At 43.1% G+C, this 20,737-nt stretch overlaps 1 protein-coding gene across 5 annotated transcripts in view; it reads right to left on the reverse strand.

The window, feature by feature from the left end:
- The window catches only part of LOC310782787 (kinesin-like protein KIF13B), a 44,853-nt gene extending 24,555 nt beyond the window's left edge, over window positions 1–20,298 (reverse strand). For 4 of the 5 annotated variants that reach the window (XM_083643541.1, XM_083643540.1, XM_083643539.1 and 1 more), the window contains exons 1-18: window positions 20,258–20,298; window positions 20,034–20,126; window positions 19,644–19,717; window positions 17,620–17,713; window positions 11,606–11,618; window positions 11,370–11,430; window positions 10,101–10,193; window positions 8,171–8,351; window positions 7,525–7,612; window positions 6,708–6,842; window positions 6,506–6,618; window positions 5,531–5,642; window positions 3,724–3,936; window positions 3,005–3,115; window positions 2,385–2,519; window positions 1,843–1,973; window positions 1,109–1,195; window positions 760–950 (exon numbers count right to left, since the gene is read on the reverse strand). In XM_083643541.1, the coding sequence (XP_083499667.1) occupies window positions 760–950; window positions 1,109–1,195; window positions 1,843–1,973; window positions 2,385–2,519; window positions 3,005–3,115; window positions 3,724–3,936; window positions 5,531–5,642; window positions 6,506–6,618; window positions 6,708–6,842; window positions 7,525–7,612; window positions 8,171–8,351; window positions 10,101–10,193; window positions 11,370–11,430; window positions 11,606–11,618; window positions 17,620–17,713; window positions 19,644–19,704 (1,819 nt within the window). In that variant the 5' untranslated portion in view covers window positions 19,705–19,717; window positions 20,034–20,126; window positions 20,258–20,298. The remainder of the gene's footprint in view (window positions 1–759; window positions 951–1,108; window positions 1,196–1,842; window positions 1,974–2,384; window positions 2,520–3,004; window positions 3,116–3,723; window positions 3,937–5,530; window positions 5,643–6,505; window positions 6,619–6,707; window positions 6,843–7,524; window positions 7,613–8,170; window positions 8,352–10,100; window positions 10,194–11,369; window positions 11,431–11,605; window positions 11,619–17,619; window positions 17,714–19,643; window positions 19,718–20,033; window positions 20,127–20,257) is intronic. The other variant, XM_083643538.1, reaches the window with a different exon arrangement.
- Window positions 20,299–20,737: the final 439 nt, after the last annotated feature.

Below are 20,737 nucleotides of genomic sequence, written 5' to 3' on the forward strand. Positions count from 1 at the left end.
CTGGAGAAGGGGGTAGGTCCATTCGTGAAAAGAGAAGTGCCTTAAACCTGCATTTTATTTGATTAAAAAAAATTATTCACCCATTTTCTCCCCAATTGTACTTGGCCAATTCCCTGTCCCGATCATTGCTCCACCCCCTCTGCCGATCTGGGGAGAGTTGTAGACGAGCACATGCTTCCTCCGATACATGTGCAGTCGCCAGCGGCTTCCTTTCACCTGACAACGAGGGGTTTCACTGGCCGGACATAGCATGGGAGGATCACGCTATTCTCCCCCCAGTTCCCCTCCCCCTCGAACAGACTGACCAGAGGAGGCACTAGTGCAGCGACAAGGACTCATACCCCACAGGCTTCCCACACACAGCCAATTGTGTCTGTAGGAACGTCTGACCAAGCAGGAAGTGCCGCTGCCGGGGATTGAACCCGGGTATCCGCGGCAGGAGGCGAGTGCTTTTACCTCTACACTACCCAGATGCCCCACATGAAGAGGTGGAGCCAAGTGGCCCATTTTGTTGTTTTGTTGTTGTTGTTGTTGTTGGCCATGTCAATCTATCTACATATTTGGCTGTTTCTACTATCAACAGCCTGTAAAATGGTAAGAATGAAAAAATGTGCAATGATAACAGACAAAAACAGAGATGGCCAAATATAGAAATAGATTGACAGCATTGCTAATGAATTAGCTGTACTTTGCGTATGTATGGAAGTCCCTCCCTCTCTCTCTCCATCAGCTTCAACCAAGCTGTCACTTCTCACTCACTGTTGTTGCCCATGCCTTTCATCATGACTTCAGTTTGGGCGAACTCGTAGCCGAAGCTGACATCGCTGGACACGTCGCTGGCCGCATCGAAGTCCACCTCCAGCTGGTCAGTGCTCAAATAGGTCTTCATCACCGCACCTCCCTCCTCATCCTCACCCCCCACACGGACCATGTGCCTGGGCAGGTTGATCCTGTGTGTTGTGTGCATGTGTTGGAAGGTAGATGTATGTGAGAAAGAGTGAGTGAAAGGGAGGGAGAGGAACAGAATAACATTGTCAAGACGCTTTACGTGTGTGAGAAAGAAATCCCCACACGACGGTGACGGCGATTCAAACTGGGCGAAGCAGACCTGAAGAAGTGGTTGTTTCCCCACAGGATTCGGTCACCGTGATGCAGCGGGACTGGATTGGTGACTACTGCTCCATTCACACACGTCCTGCAGGGGGAAGCAACAGATTTATGAGACACAACATAACATTTAAGGTGATAATACCAAAGAGGAATTGATCTGAGACTGAACAGGACGTGCTGGAAATATATGGTCAAATGCCACTTGCTCGTTAATTTCTTTGCAAATCCCAGTTGCTGCAAGTTTCTACAGTTTCTTCTTCTAGATCTAGTGTGTGGCTGGCTGCATGCATGTGTTGTCTGTTGTGGTTGTGTGACAAAGAAAATGTCCGGTTCTTAATGGTATATTCCTGTTGTGACCCATGTGTAAAAATCCTTGATATTCTCTTACTTCTCCAGAGAATCTATCAAATTCCCTGATCTTCTCTATGTGGAATACACATGCCTCTCTCTCTCTCTCTCTCTCTCTTTTTTTTAACATTATTTCAGGAATTCCAAGACCACTGGGGAACCCTGCTCTTGCTAAAAGTAGAAATGAAAGTCTACTGCGTGTCATATCCATTGAAGATCATGAGAAAATGCCAGTGCTGTAAAGAGAGGGTGTGATAATGTGATAATCATTAGCCTGGGTAAACCCAGCCTTCAACGTGACGTCACAGGCTATGCCTGTAGGAGGCTGGGTTTACCCAGGCCAGATAATCATAGAACAGGACTTGCAGCGGTTGGTGTGCATACCGTGCGTTGCGGTGAGGAGTGAGCACCACGCCGCTCTGCTCTGTGATGTCGATGACACAATGCTCGGCTTGGATGGCCATGCCGCACAGCTGGATGTCCTGCGAGTTGGCCGAGCCCACACGCGTGTGCTCCTGCACACGGGACACAAGGCACACAGAGAGAGAGAGTCCTTAAGAGCATCGCCGCACCTGTGCATTCTTAATCTAATGTTGCTACTCTTAAAGCAACTTTCAGAGAAACTTGCCCTGAAAGTTGATGAACAAACTTGGTTTGCCCTGAACAAGCTTAGAGTAGTTTGCTAACAAATTGTAAGTATTTAGTGATCCTAAAACTGTTATTTGTTATATTGAGTGAGTGTACTTCAAATATACATACTACTGCATGCGCGTCCCAGCGCATGCAGTAGTATGTATATTGGAACCTTCAAGATCTAAACTTGCGTAATATGAAAACAAGTGTTTTTTCTTCTCTCTTTATTTTTACACAACCTTTTATCTTGATTGGTGCGATGTCACAGTTGTCGCATAATGCATGTACAGTACCTTCAGGTAGTAGACCAGCAGCTCGTTGAGGGCGGGGTCAGCATTGAGGTTGACCAGGAAGCACTTGTCATCCACCACTCTGATGCCGGAGGACTGCAGAGAAATGCCCAGGCTCTCCAGCTGCCTCTGACGCTCCTACAGCAAACACATTTTATGTTTAATATAACAAGCGCTTCGTCGATTATTCAAATATTAAGCAGACACTGCAGAAATGTGGCGCAGGCCCAGAAAGAGAAAGGAAGAGAGAAAAGAAAGACAGGAAAATGTTTAGTAATTAAGATTTTGATCTTGATCAGGGTATCGGCGTCTGGTAATGGTAATGAAAATGTGTAGTTTTACAGTTGTTTAGAAAAAATAAGAAGAAGAAGAATACAGTTTTACAATTACCTGCATAACACAGAGGAAATATTACTTACTGTACTGTATTATATTAATACCTTTGATTTAGATTATTTAATATAAGAATGTAAAGGAGCCATAGATACCATGAAAATACCTTCATACCAAATACCTGAAAACCTAAAATGGCATGTCTGTGCGTGTGCACGTGCGCATGTGTGTGTGTGTGTGTGTGTGTGTGTGTGTGTGTGTGTGTGTGTGTGTGTGTGCGCATGTGCTACCTGTGCGACAGCCTCGGTCTTCCTGAGTTTGTCCTCCCAGGTGACTGTCATCTCCTGGATCAGTTTCTCCGACTCCTCTAGCCGGTCCTTCAGTTCTGGAGCCTTCATAGACTGATACAGACACAAGCTGCGTTACTCACCTCCTCTTTTACGGAGTTCAATTCAATAATAACCAGTGGAAAGATGCTAAAAGACAACGTTTTAATATCTCACTTGATTTTCTGTTCTCTTTCTTTGCCATTTCATTTGATTTCCCTTGTCATTTTATATTTTACCTTCTTGTTCTACTGTTTTCCATCATGTTGTGTTCGAGTGTCATTCGATTTCTGTTAACCAAATCAGTTGTGTCTTTGCTTGTCATACAGATATTTCCTTGTTTTAATTGTTCAAGTTAAGTTATCCTTTATTGTCCCTGTGGGGAAATTCATTCTCTGCATTGGACCCATCCTCTACTAGGAATCTTCTTAGAACTAGGATAAGTGGGCAGCCACAGTGCAGCGCCCGTGGACCAACTCCAGTTCTTTTGCTGGTGCCTTGGTCAGGGGCACTGACAGGAGTATTAACCCTAACATACATGTCTTTGATGGTGGGAGGAAACCCACACGAACACGGGGAGAACATGCAAACTCCACACAGAAAGGACCTTCTTTCTTTAGGTTTATTTTCATACCCTTTGTTTTTGGTTTTATTTCACTTGCACAAACTAAAGCGAACTACACCTCGGCCTTGGTGAGCTGGTCCCGCAGCTTCTCCACTTCCTCTCGCAGCTCTCGGATGATGCGGGCGTTGGGGTCTTCGTTGACCACGGCGTGGTTGACGATGCTCTTGGCCCGGTCGGCGTAGCGCAGGGTGGACAGCGTCTCGTCGTAGTTGTCGGCCGCCGGACTGATAGTGGCGACCATGGCTGTGCGGCTGTTCCCCCCCAGGCTGTCCTGCAGGTAGAGGAAAGGGTTTACCTCAGTGACAATATCCAACCTCCCAACCCACACTAAAGTCATAATCAGGCCCGCCGCACCCCATTACGCAGAGTACGCAGACTGCGTAGGGCATCATGTGACTGAGGGCACAAAAAAAAAAAAAAAAAAAAAAAAAAAAAAAAAATTTTGGTGCCCTCAGTCAGGCCACTCACTGAACAGCAGGCCAGGCGCCGCCTATTGGTTTACTAGTGGTTTTATTACTTTATTCAGGGTTAAAGTGGGTGCATCTCATTGTAAAATTGGACTCATCCCAAATTGGGCTTCAAACGGCCCAAATCTGGCTTCAACCGGCCCAAATCTGGCTTCAACTGGCCCAAATCTGGCTTCAAACGACCCAAATCGGGCTTCAAATGGCCCAAATCTGGCTTCAAACGGCCCAAATCTGGCTTCAAACGGCCCAAATTGGGCTTCAAACAGCCCAAATTTTTTGCCGCCGCCCTTCGGACGCCGGCACGCACGTCGGCCCGTATCGGCCTGGCCTGCTTGGTATCTAATGCCCGGCCTGAATTATGATCCCAGTCCGTCCCTGCTTGCATGTACAGTTTAACAATCGCTTGTTTGCTGACATGTACAGTAATTCTAACAGTTGTTTGTTTGCCACATGTAATGTAATGTGAGATACACTAGTATCGTTCATAATGAATGATTATGCAGTCTTTCGTAATTGAAAGTTTTGCGGGGGGGGGGGGGGGGGGGGGGGCACCACAAAACAATTACGCTTAGGGCACCCAAATGGCCAGCAGCGGCCCTGGTCATAATATCATAGACACATCACTGTGCCTTTCACTAAAGCAAAATTCAAGACTTTTTAAGACCTTTTCCATGCTTCCTGGAACTAAATTCAAGACCAAATTAAAAAGAATTTAAACTAATGAGACTTCTGAAACTAATTGGCAAGTATAATATAAAGCGGTAAATTAATCATTCAAGAACATGAAGTCTAATTTGGTAAGATGCCAAAATAAAAGGACATAGTTTGTATATTGGACTACTAACCCTGTTCCTTTGTATATACCTAGTGGACAAACAAACAACCTCTAATAATAGATCATTCATTATAAGACTTTTTCAGACTTTTTAGGGACCCTTCAATCAATCCTAATCAGTGGCACTCCTTAGGTGATGATGATTTGGTTTGAATGTCGATCATATCATTTGGCTTTGTTAAAAGATAAATGGCAATCTGAAGTTTAAAAACGACTTTTCGTTAGGAAATTTCGCTACCCGAACACAAACAACTCTCACAAAGCCAAAAACCAGAGAATCAAGACTTGAACCTATAGTGTCAACAAAATATGAAACTTATATATAACTCCTCGATAGATAATGGATTTGGACTGATGGTGAAGGCAATATGGAGAGCATACAGTATAAGGGAATTTCCTGGAATTAAAGGGTAGATGTTCCGGTTCAAATCCTTTAACAACATTAAGGAGGAGTCCGATATGGGGACATGTTTTCTGTGGGTGTCACCAAAATCATTCTCCTGTCAATCATATCTAGTGGAAACTGGATAAACAAGGTCTAATGGTTTTTTTTTGGTCTGTACCTTGAGCAGCCAAGTGAGCACAGAGTCTCTGTAGGGAACAAACTTGTTCTTGTTCTTCCCCGCTCCATGTTCAGCCAAGGCAGAGATAACGAGACCCAGAGTACTGAGAGACCTGGAGGGAGGGGCAGAGGAGGTCAAGAGGTCAAAGGGGAAGGGGGGTGAAAGAGGGAACGAGGTAGGTATGCAGGGGAGAGAATGTAACAGAGAGAAATGAAAAGGGCAGAAAAAAGGGGCCACAGGTAATCAGTCTCATTCTGAAATGGTTCATTGCATTAAAGTCAAGCTACATGAGTACGGTACTAGGGATGGATATCGTTTGATATTTTTCCGATACCGGTGCTAAAATGGTACCAGTGCCTAAACGGTGCCTGAACCTGAAATAACCTGACCTTTTTCAAATTTAAAGCAGATTTAAAGTGATTTTTTTTTAAAGAGGATTTCAAGCGGCACAAACATAATGTTGGTGAATGTGCATGCAGCGCCGGTTTCAGAGTACCAGAGGGCGGATATTTCAATCAGGTGCTCGGGCACGGCACCGAAATGAGGCAGATAAATCTGCGTTTGAATTCGGTACCCAACCCTATACATGAGGGAGCATGAAATTATCTGAAGTTGACTTTATGTGTTCCATGTAGTGGAAAATATCTGATGACAACTTTCTGTCTAAAAAGATCAAGGATTATTTTAAGATCAAAAGAGACAATAGATATTGATCCATGACTTCTTGCATATCATTGACAAAACTGAAATACATGTAAAATAAATAAATAAATATTTTCCAATAAATGACACTAAGCTTCCAGATACGATAAATTAATGCAGACTGGACACAGCTTTTCGCCAATACTGCTTCCTAGTTAGAAACAAAGTTTTGTTCCACCAGGTAGAAACTGGATTACTGAGGGTTTAACAGTATTTCAGAGTCTTCCATTGTTGTGTTTTTTATTTTATTTCACAGCTTTGGGTGTGACTTACTTATTGATGTTGCTCCCTTCCTTCAGTCTGTCGCCCGCAGCTCCAGTCTTCGCTGCTCGCTCACTGCCAGCCAGATCCACCAGACTTAGCTTGCTCACCTTCTCTCCACTTGTCTGAACAGAACACACATCAACACACTATAACATTACACACTACATCCATCATCGCCTTTTTCCACTGCTGTTGAGTGCATATATCTTACCCCAGACTGCATGTCCATGAGTGTGTGTGTGAGGATGATATTGAACACGGCGTGGGATCTGCTGCTCTCTTCGTTCATGTTCGTGGCCGCCACCGTCCGAGATTTATTTCCCTCCGACATCAGAGACTCGATGTCCTGTTGTGGACAGATGACACAGTCAGAGTGAACGTTTCTTTTGACCTACGTTGTGTACCAGATGGGTGGGGTTTTCGCGTATCAAGTAATTCAGATAAGAGTTGGATAACTTGTCGATCACAGAGAAGCATATTATTTTATTTCGGACATACGGGACATAATCAGTCTAATGTAAACCATAAACAGCATTCTAAAAAACATTTGTCTGTGCTGGTAAGTAAGTACTTGCACTTGCTATGAGAGTTTCATAGAGCTTAGCAATTAATCTCTCTCATAACTAGGGCTGCCTGCAACTAACGATTATTTTCATTATCGATTGATGCGTCAATTATTTTCTCGACTAATCGATTAATCATTTGGTCTATAAAATGTCACAAAATGGTGAAAAATGTCAATAACTTTTTCCCCAAAGGCCATGACATCCTCAAATCAAATGTCTTCTTTTGTCCTGACCAACAGTCTACAACCCAAAGATAATCTGTTTACCATCATAGAAGACTAAAGAAACCAGAAAATATTCATATTTAAGAAGCTGTAACGAGTATTTTTGAAAATTTGTCTAAACAATTAATCGATTATAAAAATGGCTGGCGATTAATTTCCTGTCGAACGACTAATTGATTAATCAACTAATCGTTGCAGCTCTACTTATAACATATCTTTCAAGAAAGGAGTGCAGTACCTTGTAGTTTGACACAGCCAGGCGGGACAGGCCGTCCACATAAGGCCCCAACACTTTGTGTTCTCTCACTCTCAGCGTTTGTCGACTTCTACAGAGAGAAGAAGAGAAGTTATCCATCCTGTTCCTCTCAGCTCACTTCTGTTCAAATCAAGTAGTACTTTACTGTGACCAGGAGGCGGATATACTGTAATCTCACCATGCATAAATATATGGAGAGGTGCGTTCAAAATTTAGATATCCTAATTTACACTTTTTTGCACTGATGTGGTAACTAAAAAAAATTGCACAGGTGAATTTATTGATTAGAAGTAAATAAAAATGGTAACTTTGCATTCTAACATCTCAAGTTTGAGAGGTTGCTTTTCTTACATTTGTGTGTACACAAACTCTGCATTTAGTTTCATTGAAAAAAGTGACACCTGCTCTTATGCTATCAATATGACTGATGGCATAAGAGCATATGCTCTCAATCATATGCTATCAATATGATTGATAGCATACAAAACAAAAAATGGTCCTTTCCAAAGCATAGGAAGTAATCTGATCCCAAAATGATGAACTGCATTCAGCCAGCAGCAACAGAGGAGACCCAAAGCAGAGACCAGAGACTTGAACACAGCAAGTCCATAAACTAGTAGTTCCTCACCCTTTGGGGTCGAGCAGGTCTCGGGCCTTCTCGTTGTAGATCTCCATGTAGGAAACCTCCACAGTGAAGCTCTCTCCCTCTCTGGCCTCCTGCTGGATCCTGCTGAACAGAGAGCTGCAGAGCCGAGGGATCAGACCGGGCTGCTCCGCCGATCCCATCATGGTGTACGACTTCCCAGAGCCTGACCAAACCATCGCAGTATATTAGACCCAGATTCAGTCAACAAACACACCGACCAGTGTTAAATCAATACTTTTACTATGTTCCTGTATGTTTAGTGGAGACATACTGACCTAAAAAAAAAAAAGTTGAAAAAGACAGTTACCGGTACTATGTGATGCCTGAGGGCAGAATCAGAATCAGAATTGTAGTGTGAAGATCAAATAAGAAGCCAAACAAGGTAGTTTGGTTCATTTGGCCAGGTGAGAACAAAAACATCTGAACTCAGGTGAGAACAAAGACATCTGAACTCAGGTGAGAACAAAAACATCTGAACTCAGGTAAGAACAAAAACATCTGAACTCAGGTGAGAACAAAGACATCTGAACTCAGGTGGCACGAACTAATGGCTCTGAGACACCTGAAAACACAATTAAACTGCGCTGCGATTTGTTAGGAGTGAAAACCTCATTTGAACCAATTACAGGAAATGAGCCCAAAACATAACGTTTCATGGGTATAATAACTAGACGGATGTTGATATCCAATACGCAGTAGAAAGAAAGCCTAGCAGACATTTCAAACAAATGAACAAGCGCAGTGTAAACTGCAGCCTGGACTGATGCTATTACTTCATTGTGTTCTCACCTGGTATGAAGAGCAGAGAAGGTAAATTACCACAAAAGGTGCAGATACAGTAAGTCAGGGATACTCAACTTGCTTTGCCCGGGGGCCACTTTCGTGAAATGATAGAAGGCCAGGGGCCAGTTAATAAACAATCAATATACATTTTTCTGTAGCGGATTGTAGGTTTTTGGGGTGTGAGCCGGAGTTTAGTCTGACAATGTTGTGCACACCGGATAGTTAGTTAGGTTAAGTACATACATAAGTGCCTGGGTAGCGAGCAGACGGCGGTATTTGACAATTTAGCAGCTAAATCATAGATTATTGAAAGATATTCCATATATCAGACTGAAATGCTATAACAGAAGTGGAGTATTGGTCAGAATGACATGAACATTTAGACACTTATTCAGCGGGTATCTTGCACTGTAAAAAAAAAATATATATATATATATATATATATATATATATATATTTTTTTTTTTTTGCAATTCCATCGCGGGCCACACAGGGTGCGCCGGCGGGCCGCATGTGGCCCGCGGGCCGCCAGTTGAGTATCACTGCAGTAAGTCCTTCATGCTTATGTGCTTATGTGCAGTGAATATGCCACTGTCTCTGACTTGTCTTATCACTATACTGCCTTATTGCTTGTTGTGTCTCTTGTTGTTTTTTTGCACTCATATGCCCTGCTATATTTGTACTATGTTGTAAACGGAGTCCACAGCACAAGAATTTCACACGTGATACTTGTACCATGGATTGACAATAAAAATCTTGAATCTTGAATCTTAACTACACTTACTGGAACCTTTGTTTTGTCATCCCACCATTGTCAAAACCTCTAACCACACAGGTGACAAAAGGAAACCTGTTGTTCACTGACTAAACAAGCTACTTGAGTCCATGTGGCTTTGATGGCTTTTGATTGGCAGTGTGAACTTAAAGCAAAACAAATACAAATGTGCAACAAAGAAAGCTTTTCCACAATGGTTTGGACCAAAGAAGACAAACTGTAGGTTTAACCGCACCCTTACTGAGCTTAATACTCTTTGTGCTATGGACTATGACCATAAGACAGTGTTACTGTAATAGCACTTCCAGTGAGATTACCAAGGATGCGTAACTTGTTTGGAGGTTCAGAGGTTACCTGTCTGTCCGTAAGCAAAAATACAGGCATTGTAGCCCATGAAGGCGTTGTCCAGCAGACTCTCCCCAAGGCACTGGAACACCACATCCTGACCTGCCCAAACATAGCGTGCAGTTATTACGTAAGGGATAATGTATATTGAGGCGGTGATTACGGGGGAAATAATGACCGACAGGTGGATTGAGCCCGACGCGTAGCGGAGGGCTTAATCGTTCACCTGAAGGTCATTATTTCCCAGTAATCACCGCCTCAATATACATTATCCCGCTTAGAACACGGCCTACAACTAAATCATTCAATAATCTGACAAAAATAATTATTCAAATATATTTTTTAATAGCGTTTTCAACGACAAAGCGGTTTCATTCGTAATTGGCACACAAGACACCACAGCTGCAACTGGTTGGCCTAATTAGTAGTGGCTTGCTGACAAAAGGCTCTTATCAACTGATTAATCCAGGTGTGGCAGAGCAGCGGTCGGTTGTCGAGAAATAATGACCGGTGAATATTGTTGATTGACCAATCAGAATCGAGTATTCGAGAGAGCCGTGTTCTAAAAAGTGTTACCAAGAAACGCTATAAATTCACACTGACAGCATATAGATGGGTTTTAACTTGACAACATAAACATTCAAAATTGCCTCTAGCTTACTTCCTGTTGCAGTGTTTGCCAATACAATAGCTGACAGGAAATAAGCTAGGTTTCAAACGGTTCCCATAGCAACACAATTCACGGAAAACTATAAACCAAGCAGTGTGTAGCCGGAGAGGTTGTGGCTTGTGAAGAAAACCACCAAATGTAAAGAGATAGATGAGGAAATCCAAAACACTTCCCTGAATTTATAACGCTTTTATTTTCTCTACACAGTCTTCTGTCGTGGACATGGACATGAGTTCCCAGTCTCTCCCTCTCTTAAAGGGATCACTTTCACAGCCCAGAAAAGACTCGCTGAGCATTTTGTTCAAATTCAATCAGTCTGACAGTGGCCTGCTAAATTATTGCTCCCCCTCACATTGTGGGAAACCCGCTGGCAGCATTAGTGCTCTACCAATTAAACAATGGCGGGTTTGCTGTTCCCCTTCACCCGCTCCAAATAGTCCCTTTCCTCAACTCCATAGTTGAGAATACAAGGAAACGTCTGCCACGTGATAAGATTAATAAATAACTCAACAGGCACCAAAGTTATGTACAGGTATGTGCTAAAAACAGAGGGCATCAAATCCAGAGTGAAAAGAGCATAAACATAAAAACAGTGAACATTTACAAACCTGCATATTTGTCTTTTTGAGATTCATCCATGGACCAAAAGCAGTGGTCGTAGGCAAAGACCTGAACACAAAAGAGTTTGCATTAACACATAAAACAAGAAACAGCTCACAACCATGAGTATCCAATCATCATATACTGTATAATTAAAAAATTATATATAATTATAAGTTTGCATAGAGAACAAAATACACATTATGTAACATAAATTCAACTTAATGTCCAAGTTAATACTCACCTTGGGTTGATTCCTGGAGACATAAAATGGAAGAGATGACAATATCACAGTTAACAGCTGTTGGTTTTATGTATATGGGCATGTCATAGACCATTACCTTACTCTATCTGTGACTCTGTCATAGGCATGTGAACTTATCTAAAGTACACACCAGAGGAAATATCAGCAGCTACTTTGCCATAGCAGGGGAACTGCCCGTGGGACTGGCCAAGGCAAGGGCATGTCAAAACATTTAGCACATGACAACACTGAAGCAACATTCATTCACTTGATACTCTGGTCCAGTTGAAAAGCACACCGCTGTAGGAGCAAGACTCAAAACAAGCTAAAGAAATGTTTTGTCGATAAAGGAGTGACAAAGGTCATGATGATATTCACAGAAAGTCAACATTCACACAGTTAAAGCTGGGACACACCGGGGCAACGGCTAAGAACTATCGGCAATGATGGCCGACTGTTGCGTCTCCTCACGTCGCCTGCAGTCCAGGCCAAAGAGTTGCACTTGAACACACCGCAAAGACAACCGACAGTCAAGTAGCACGTATGTTCTGCGTCTGTGTGAGACCTACGACTGCAGATATACACACCAGAAACACAACCATTTTCACAATACTCTCGTTCACCACTTAATTTCATATAGCTACGTTCTAGTCAAGAATATGTCTGAAGTTGCAAATAGCAACGGCGTTGTCAGGCATGTCAGCCCTTGCCTGGTCTTTATCAATACAGAAGAGACATAAGAGTGAGGTTGAAGAGTGAGTGAAGAAGTCTGACTCAGTGGAGGAGTACGAGTTTGGGGGAGGGTGGGCTTCACGGATATGGAGTCAAAAGTGTTTTAATCGCAGCGAAGCTTAGAAATCTGTCATGGCGTCTAATCCTCTTTGGCTCGTAGCGAATCGAGGGGGCAATGTGACCTTCAGGGGCACTAAGAACCCTGGAGACACAGGCAGAGCCAAAATGTCCACATTCCTGTTGGAGCACTTTAAAATGTCATCATTGCCTCTTAGGGTTATCCCAATACACTCAGTGGTACCCTACACATCAGTCACCAGAAGCATCAACAATCTAATTAGCTATCAAGGATGTTCTACGCTGCGCTACAGTCTTATATAATTCTCAAGTGTAACATTCCTGCAAGAGCAAATTAAAACCTCATCACGTTTAACTTGAAGGCTGAGGTTCAAAATTATCCCATTAAATTTGGTTCTGTGTGGTCAAATGATTGCTGGATATAATATACTTTATTTTGAAAAACATACAGTTACAATGAATATATATGATGCCCACAGTATGTATCCTTCATTATGTTGTACCCTTTGAGTGGTGATTTTATGCAAAAACCTGCTTTAGATTTGACAGAAAGAGTAAAAATTGCGTCTTTATATGCCACATACTGTACAGAACATCTCCCAAAAATAGACGTATATATAAACGTATATACACGGTAGGCATGGGTCGATTTCCGGTTTTACCGGTTCGGTTCGGTATACGAGCCCAAACCGGTTTGATCACGTGCAAACCGAAAAAAAACGAAAAAAACAAACAATTTTTTTTTTTGCCAGTCCATTCTGATTGCACTATTGTTCGTATTAGCCTCTTCTCAAGTTGCACTAGTAGGCAAAAGTCTTATTTTGTTTATTATGTTGATGTTTGAAGAAAAGTTAAGCTGAATAGTTATGAGAAATAAAAACAGTATGTTGTTACAGTTAAAAGGTTCTGCTTATTTGTATTCAGTGTTCGTGCTGGTTGGCAGCATACCAGCTTAGAGGTGCATTATCGCCACCAACTGCAGCCGCTTTGATACGTTTTTTTGGGGAATATCGAACCGGTTTCAAAATGTTCAAACCGACCCATGCCTAGGCCCTATATTGTGTGAATTTGTGAGTTTTGAAGTTTATAAGGCAGCTCAGCTGTAAGCCAATCCATTCTGATTGCACTGCTTGTGTTTTTATTAGCCTTTTCTCAAGTTGCACTATAGGCAGAAGTCTTATTTCATTTATTATTTTGATGTTTAGAAGAAAAGTTGAGCTGAATAGTTATGAGAAATAAATACAGGGTGTGTTTGTTACACAGGTGTCCTGCTTCTTTTTATTCAGTATCATTGCTGGTTGACAATACCAGCTTAGAGGTGTATTATCGCTATCAGGTGGACTGAAGTTGCACTACAGACAGTTATGGGCCACACTCGGGAGCCCTGCTTAAAAAAAAAAAAAAAAAAAAAATTACAAAAAAAAACGGTATACCGGTTCGATCCGGTTTAGACGGCAATATCGAACCGGTTTTAAAATTTTCAAACCGACCCAGCCCTAATACACGGGTGACAAATTAAAGGAAAACATTAAAACAATAAAGTGTCTTAGTAAGGTCAGGTGTTGGGCCACCACGTGCCACCAGAACAAGTCTGTGGAACTCTACTGGAGGGATGAAACACCATTCTTCCAAAATTATTCCCTCGTTCGCATGTACTGTATGATTCACATCATTCTCATACTCATCAAACCATTCAGTGACCCCTCGTGCCCTATATGGTCATCCTGGAAGAGACCACTCCCATCAGGATAGAAATGTTACATCATAGGAAGGATACAGACGATCAGAACAACTCTGTGTTGATTTGCAGTGACCCTTCCCTCTGAGGGCACAAGTTGACCCAAACCATGCCAGCAAAATGCCCCCACAGCATAAAGGGCAGTTTATAGTACCGGTACATGGTAACCGCCGACCATGACCACCGCCTACCACTGATGTCCATTTGGACATTGATAATAGTCAATAGATATCTATCTATCTATCTATCTATCTATCAATCACACAGCATCTTACAGCAACTTACTGTGGCTATTAAAGTTAATCTTGAATCAAAAGTCAGAAAGAAAACATCAGAACGAATACCACTGATTTAGTATGAAAGTGCATGGAGATACACATCACGTTAGAGATGTTTCAGTGTATTTCTTCCCTATTTCTGACTCTCACAACATGAAATCTCTTCTTCCCTGCAGGCATTTATTGCATGTTGGTTAGAGAGCTGCTGGTTCAGTCCACACAGTAGCGAGGGGGGGCACCCAACCACAACCTGCTCCAATGAGAGATGCTGAAAACCAGCTAACATAAAGTTAAATACTGCGTTACGAAAGACAGCGGCTTATAAATTACACTTGTGGTTGTATCGGTTAGGCTAAAATAAATCAGAGTGGTATGAGCATCCCATTCCCACCTTCTACCTCATACAGTACACAAAAACATACACACATTCACTCAGGCAGAAAAGGTAATTTGGGGGTATAAATGTTGTAAATGTAGTCCTGGCCACACACAGGGTGGGCTCATAAGAGAGACAAGGCCTCCCTATGTGAAACTTGGCCAGACCATGAAAGACTAACATTAAGTCGTCCTGTCCTCCTGTCCTGAGTCGGCTGGCTGGGACATTCCTGAGATAACTGGCAGAGCCTCACAGCTCCATGGAGTCACTGGAGGAGGAGGAGGAGGAGGAGGAGGAGGAGGAGGAGGAGGAGGAGGAGGGATATCATAGATAAATAGCAGTTCTTGCAGATAATGAAAGCAAGCAAATGTTTGTGGTGCTAAAAACAGGGTTTCTTATCGAGTCCAAGCCCAGATAAGAATGTCTCACAAGCAGCCTGATGATTGGCATGACTTTGTGTCCAATAACAATACTTTATAGAAGTGGACAAACGATCCCTCAGAGCCAGCTAGGATCCAGTGGTTGTTTACAGAGTCAGACAATGGGGCGGTCAGTGTTGCAGCAGCCTCTAAAAATGCAGTCATCCTGCTTTAGCACACCATTAGCACCATACTGGCTATCCATTCTTTGTCCAATGTCGTGAAGTTGGGTTGAGTACCATATTGCATCACTAAATTCAGCTCTGTCACTTGCACCTTCTGGCCGCTTTAAAACGGCTTTATTTTCTTTTTCTAAACGATTTTTTCCTTTTCTTTGGCAGAGCGAAAAGTGCAGCAGTAAGTCAAGCACTGCGTACAGCACATGCACGTGAACTGGGATCCAGGAAACTGTATGTCAGGAACCAGTTACAAGCGTATCGCTGCTGGATTCCTGTGTCATGAAAGCAGCAAAAAGACTTGACTCATCTGGGGTGGCAGGATGAGAGAGCACCGGGCCATCTGGCAGGTGTGACAGCTCCTGCCGTACATCTGCTCACAGCCAGCCGAGGTGGCATGATATCATATTGACACAGCCTCAGCCTCACGGCATGCAGTGATTCAATTCAGACAAACCTGTCGGACAACGAGCTGACTAAGCACAAACCTTGCAGGACTGGGTGGTCGACTCAAATGACATGAAAACATAATTATTAGACGAGGGATTATGCTTCAATCTAAACCACTGCCGTTTACTGAGACACGAGTCACGAGTGACGAGAGAAAGCCTCGTTTTAGAAACGGAGACAGTCCTTGTTTGTTGGCCGTTTGATGTGTTTAAGAAATCACATCAGAAACTCGCAAAATCACTCAGCACGCATGAGGTACTAGGCCTATTAGCTTCAAACAAACGCCCGGCGAATGATCAGTTTGCCTCTGCGTGACCCTCTTACTGTACTGGGATGATGGAAGTTCTCATGTGTGGGGTGGGGTGGAGCCTGTAAAACCTGTTCACATCGAGCCCCAACGGGGAAACACACCGCACCTGAACACTGAAGCGTGTCAGGGCAGAAGACACACACACACACACACACACACACACACACACACACACACACACAGAGAAATATGAGACTTGATCTCACTACAAAGATGGGGATTCATGTTCTTGTGTCTGGAGGGGGTTGCCCTGAGGCAGAGCTCCTGAACCAGGTCACCTGAGCGTGGGCCAAAACCCCCAGAGTGCATCACACCTGCGCTGCTCTGACTCCCTGCTGGCTGGCTGCTAGGAGGAGAGCCAAGGTGCGGACTGTGTAATGTTACCAACAGTCACATGTGGGTGAAACATGCCCAGTGCCACGTTCTGCCTACTTTATAGCAAACGACATTTGGTGGCATTTCATTAAACATTTCATTAAACCAAAGATACATTTCCATCCCTACTGCTTTGGGTGTATTTTCTTAAATATGGAGTCTTGAATCTTGACACTGTCCTCTCCTTTTTTCTTGTTCTTTAATTCGGGGCTGACTATCTGAGCAGGACTGAGCTGGAACAGACACACCCTTTGTAAAGAGAGGAATGGTGCAGGGAGGAAAGAGGGAGGGGCCTGAATCTGAGCTTCTTCCATGTGGAGCTGGCTGCTAACCTGACTGAATTCACACACACACACACACACACACACACACACACACACACACACACACACACACACACACACACACACACACACACACACACACACACACACACACACACACACACACACACACATTTCACAACTTTAGGAAATCTAGCCTACACTGGGGAGGGATATGGATGATGCAACCTGTACATACAAGTGCTACTGTAGCTATAACAAGTTATGTTGTAGGGCAGGCTGCAGGGGTGGACTACAGTATTGGAAGGATATTAGCATATTACAGTATATGGACAACATATGAGTACCTATATCTGTGCATTGACTCTAAATTATAACTCATGTCAAACAGTAGGAAACAGCAGGTTCCACTGAACAAAGGATTCATTGTTTTATTAAAAAAAAATGAAATGGGGTAAGATTAGACCCAAGTGATCCACTGTGGACTTGTGAAGCTCAAAAAGGTGGAGCACAGCTATATAGAGTTACAAGTCCAATCTTACTAGGATAAACCATACCAAAAAATGCACTAATGCGACTCTATGGCAGATCCAAACATATAGTCAGTGTCCTGCAGAAACCAGCTTTTACTTGTATTTTACTGCAATCACCTGAGAAGGTTTCATGAGCTTGAGAGACCAAGCAAAACTAATGACACTATAAAATGCACTATGATCTGCTAAAGTACAGCTGCCAGCAGTAACTGGGTGGTAATGTAATAATGAACTAGTGTGTGTTCAACGCTCTTGTTGTCTCTACCTTGGGTCTCCTTTGCTCAAGTTGATGCTGGCTGGATGCAAAACTGTCTGGTTCCCCTCCACCTCCACCACACATTTTGTCTTTAGATCCTTTTCTGGTGAGAGACAAAAGACGCAGGAGCAAAAGAAAGTGAGATCTCATAATGCACATGTGTTTGCATGATGACCTGGACGACTTCAAAAGTAAGTCCACAGCTGCAGCACTGTAGACTACAGATGGTTGAAAGGGGAACTGATTCATTTAGTCGTTTTGGCACATTTAAAAAGAGGTGTGAAGCAAAATAGCTGAGTTTCTTTAACGGCATTATAGAAGTCAACTATAATGGTCATCATCACAACTTTCTACAGTAGTCACACACAGCTCTCATCACAGGAAGATAGGTGGCAGACACCGTCTGTGTGCCAGTTCCTCGTGATCACAACACTGACAACCCTACTTGGAGAGGCAGGAAATAGTTTTATTGTTGATGAGTCATCCACGCCTGGCCTGTGCAAACACAAAGACCTGCTCACTGCTCCCTATAACGTCAGTAAGGAAAAGCAGGGTCAGATGTTCCAAGCTTCTCTTCCTCGTCCCCACCTACAAGGAAAATAAAGGAGGAGCCAGTGCTGGAACTTCCGGTTAACCCATTGATACCTGATGCAGCATTTGTGTGTGTATCCCTTTAAGACCGCGAACCGCGTTAACGCGGTTTGCGGTCTTAAAGGGATACGCACACAAATGAGGGATATACACGCAAATGCTGCATCAGGTATCAATGGGTTAAGGACACAGTGAGATTTTCCCATATCCTGATATCTCGGTGGAGTGGGCAGATTTGAAGGTCTGGACCTAGCCTGGGTAAACCCATCCCCCACGTGACCTGCTCTCAGACCTGCTCTCAGTCACTAGTCCCTAGTGACTGGGAACTGAGAGAGCAGGTCACGTGGGGGCTGGGTTTACCTAGGCTAGTCTGGACCCAGGCACATTTTCCCAAGTTATGGACGATTGTTTTTGATCAAAGATATACAGTCACACTTTTTTATCTTAGTTTTTGTTATCTTATTTCTATTTTATACTTACGGTAGTATTTATGCTTTTTTGCCTATTTATCCTAGGATTGATTTGAATCTTGGTCTTCTCCACCTCTGACCTTTTCTCTTAATTTAATTCCTGTTTTGCACTTTTCCATTGCTTTTTTAAATTCATTTGGAGTATTCTGTTTTTATTTTGACTTTATTACTACCGGTACTTATACTTTAAAAAACCTTTGTTGCAGGTCCGATGGAAAGGAGTAGTCTGGACTCTGGAGCCAGTTTATACACTGACAGTTCAGTCCTGCTAAACTTTTGTCATTTGAGCCAGTGAAATTAAATATAAAACATGTCACTATACATGCATTTTAGTCCTAATTCTGACTGGAAGTGATGTCATCATCCCTTCCATTCTTTTTTTCCAATTCCATTCCCACAGCACTCCTGCCAAAATAGCCAACATGCACTTTTCCACAGCCGTGCAAAATGGGCCTTTTCAGAGCTGAGGAGGGGAAAAAGTAATTCTAAAAAAACAGGAATGAAGCCTCTATTGTTTGGTGGCAGACTAGTGGACCCACACACACAGACACTTGACAGACTTGTTGACACACTTGACACTTGATAAACAGGATCTGGTAACACACTTGCAGGCCAGAGTAAAGGCTAGACGTAGACTGACTGTTGCTGATACTACGATCTGACAGCATGAAACTGGCAGAGTTCCTTCAATAGTGACATCATTATGTCAAGTGTGACATCATCAAGGATGACATTGGCATCAATGATGACATAATCACTAGTGTTGACATCATCACTGTGGTACTATGTCATCATTGGTGACATCATCCTCGGTGAGGTCATCCCCCCAACAGACTGAAGGAAATGTCACAGAAATTGTGTTTTGGAGAAGTGGATGAAATCATCTAATGTTTGACCCCTTTGGTGGAAACCCGACTTGTCAGTAACGTTAGGTGCATGGTCCAATTCATGAGTGACTATCACATTACTCACCTCTCCTGTTCATTGGTCGGACACGGACAGCGACCTTTACATTCAGGTTATTGTCATCCATGACGCCAGCTGATCTGCAGCAAATGAATGAATGGACCAAAAACACATCTATCATGCTCAGTCATGTGTGAAATTATCACCCCCAAAAATCACATGTTTAAAGTCACCACTTTATTTACCCTAAACTGCATCACAATACACATTTGTTTTGTAAACATGCAGCACCACATCGCGCGTGGGACACAATAAATGTCTCTATAAATAAACACAACATGGCGACTTGTTTAGACTGATTATGACCTTATTCATATGACAACCCGTCACCAGACAGCTGGCATTAACTTTTACGAAGACAGAATTATACCAAGTATTCACACAGCTAGGACTGACCGTACGAGTCCGCAGTTATTTCCCTGTCTGTCCCGCTCCTGCAGGAGGCACCTTCAGGCTCACCGTACGGCTAGCTTGACACGCTAATGTTAGCTGGATAACAGGAACAAACATGCAAAGTGGGGGACACGTACTGTTTTAATGACCACACCGATAAATACAACTGACCACAGTAGAGTGCCAAATGGAAATACACGTCAACCTCCCCTCCAAACAAAACTTACGAGTGACGGCAGGTCATTCTCTCGACTCTTCCACCTGTTGCATTTCCTGAAACTGCCCGCAGAGATCAGTCAAGCCAAGCCATGTCAACTTGAAGCTAAGGGGATTAGTGGACTTCCAAGTTGCGCTCCTCTGCTCTACTCCTCTGCTCTGCACAGACTTGTATACAACGTGAGTTGGGAAGGAAGTAGTTCAGTGCCGCGCGCTCTGCATCCACATGCATTACAAATCTACGCTCTTCCTTTGAAAGATTTTCCCGAAAACAATTACGACAAATTCAGCAAAGCATCGCAATTTGAAGTTGTGTGAATCGACACCCACACATGAAACCATACATATACCTAGGTCACTGCATGAAACACGCACTGCGTTATTGTAGAAACGGGAATTGTTGATGTTAAATGCGCTTTTACGCTGTTTTACGACGGTTTCGATTGCCGAACGGCAGGTGCCATGTTTTGACGCAGCGTGGCGATGTTTAC

Source organism: Poromitra crassiceps (assembly GCF_964638095.1).
Source record: "Poromitra crassiceps genome assembly, chromosome: 9".
In the NCBI taxonomy this organism is placed as follows: domain Eukaryota; kingdom Metazoa; phylum Chordata; class Actinopteri; order Beryciformes; family Melamphaidae; genus Poromitra; species Poromitra crassiceps.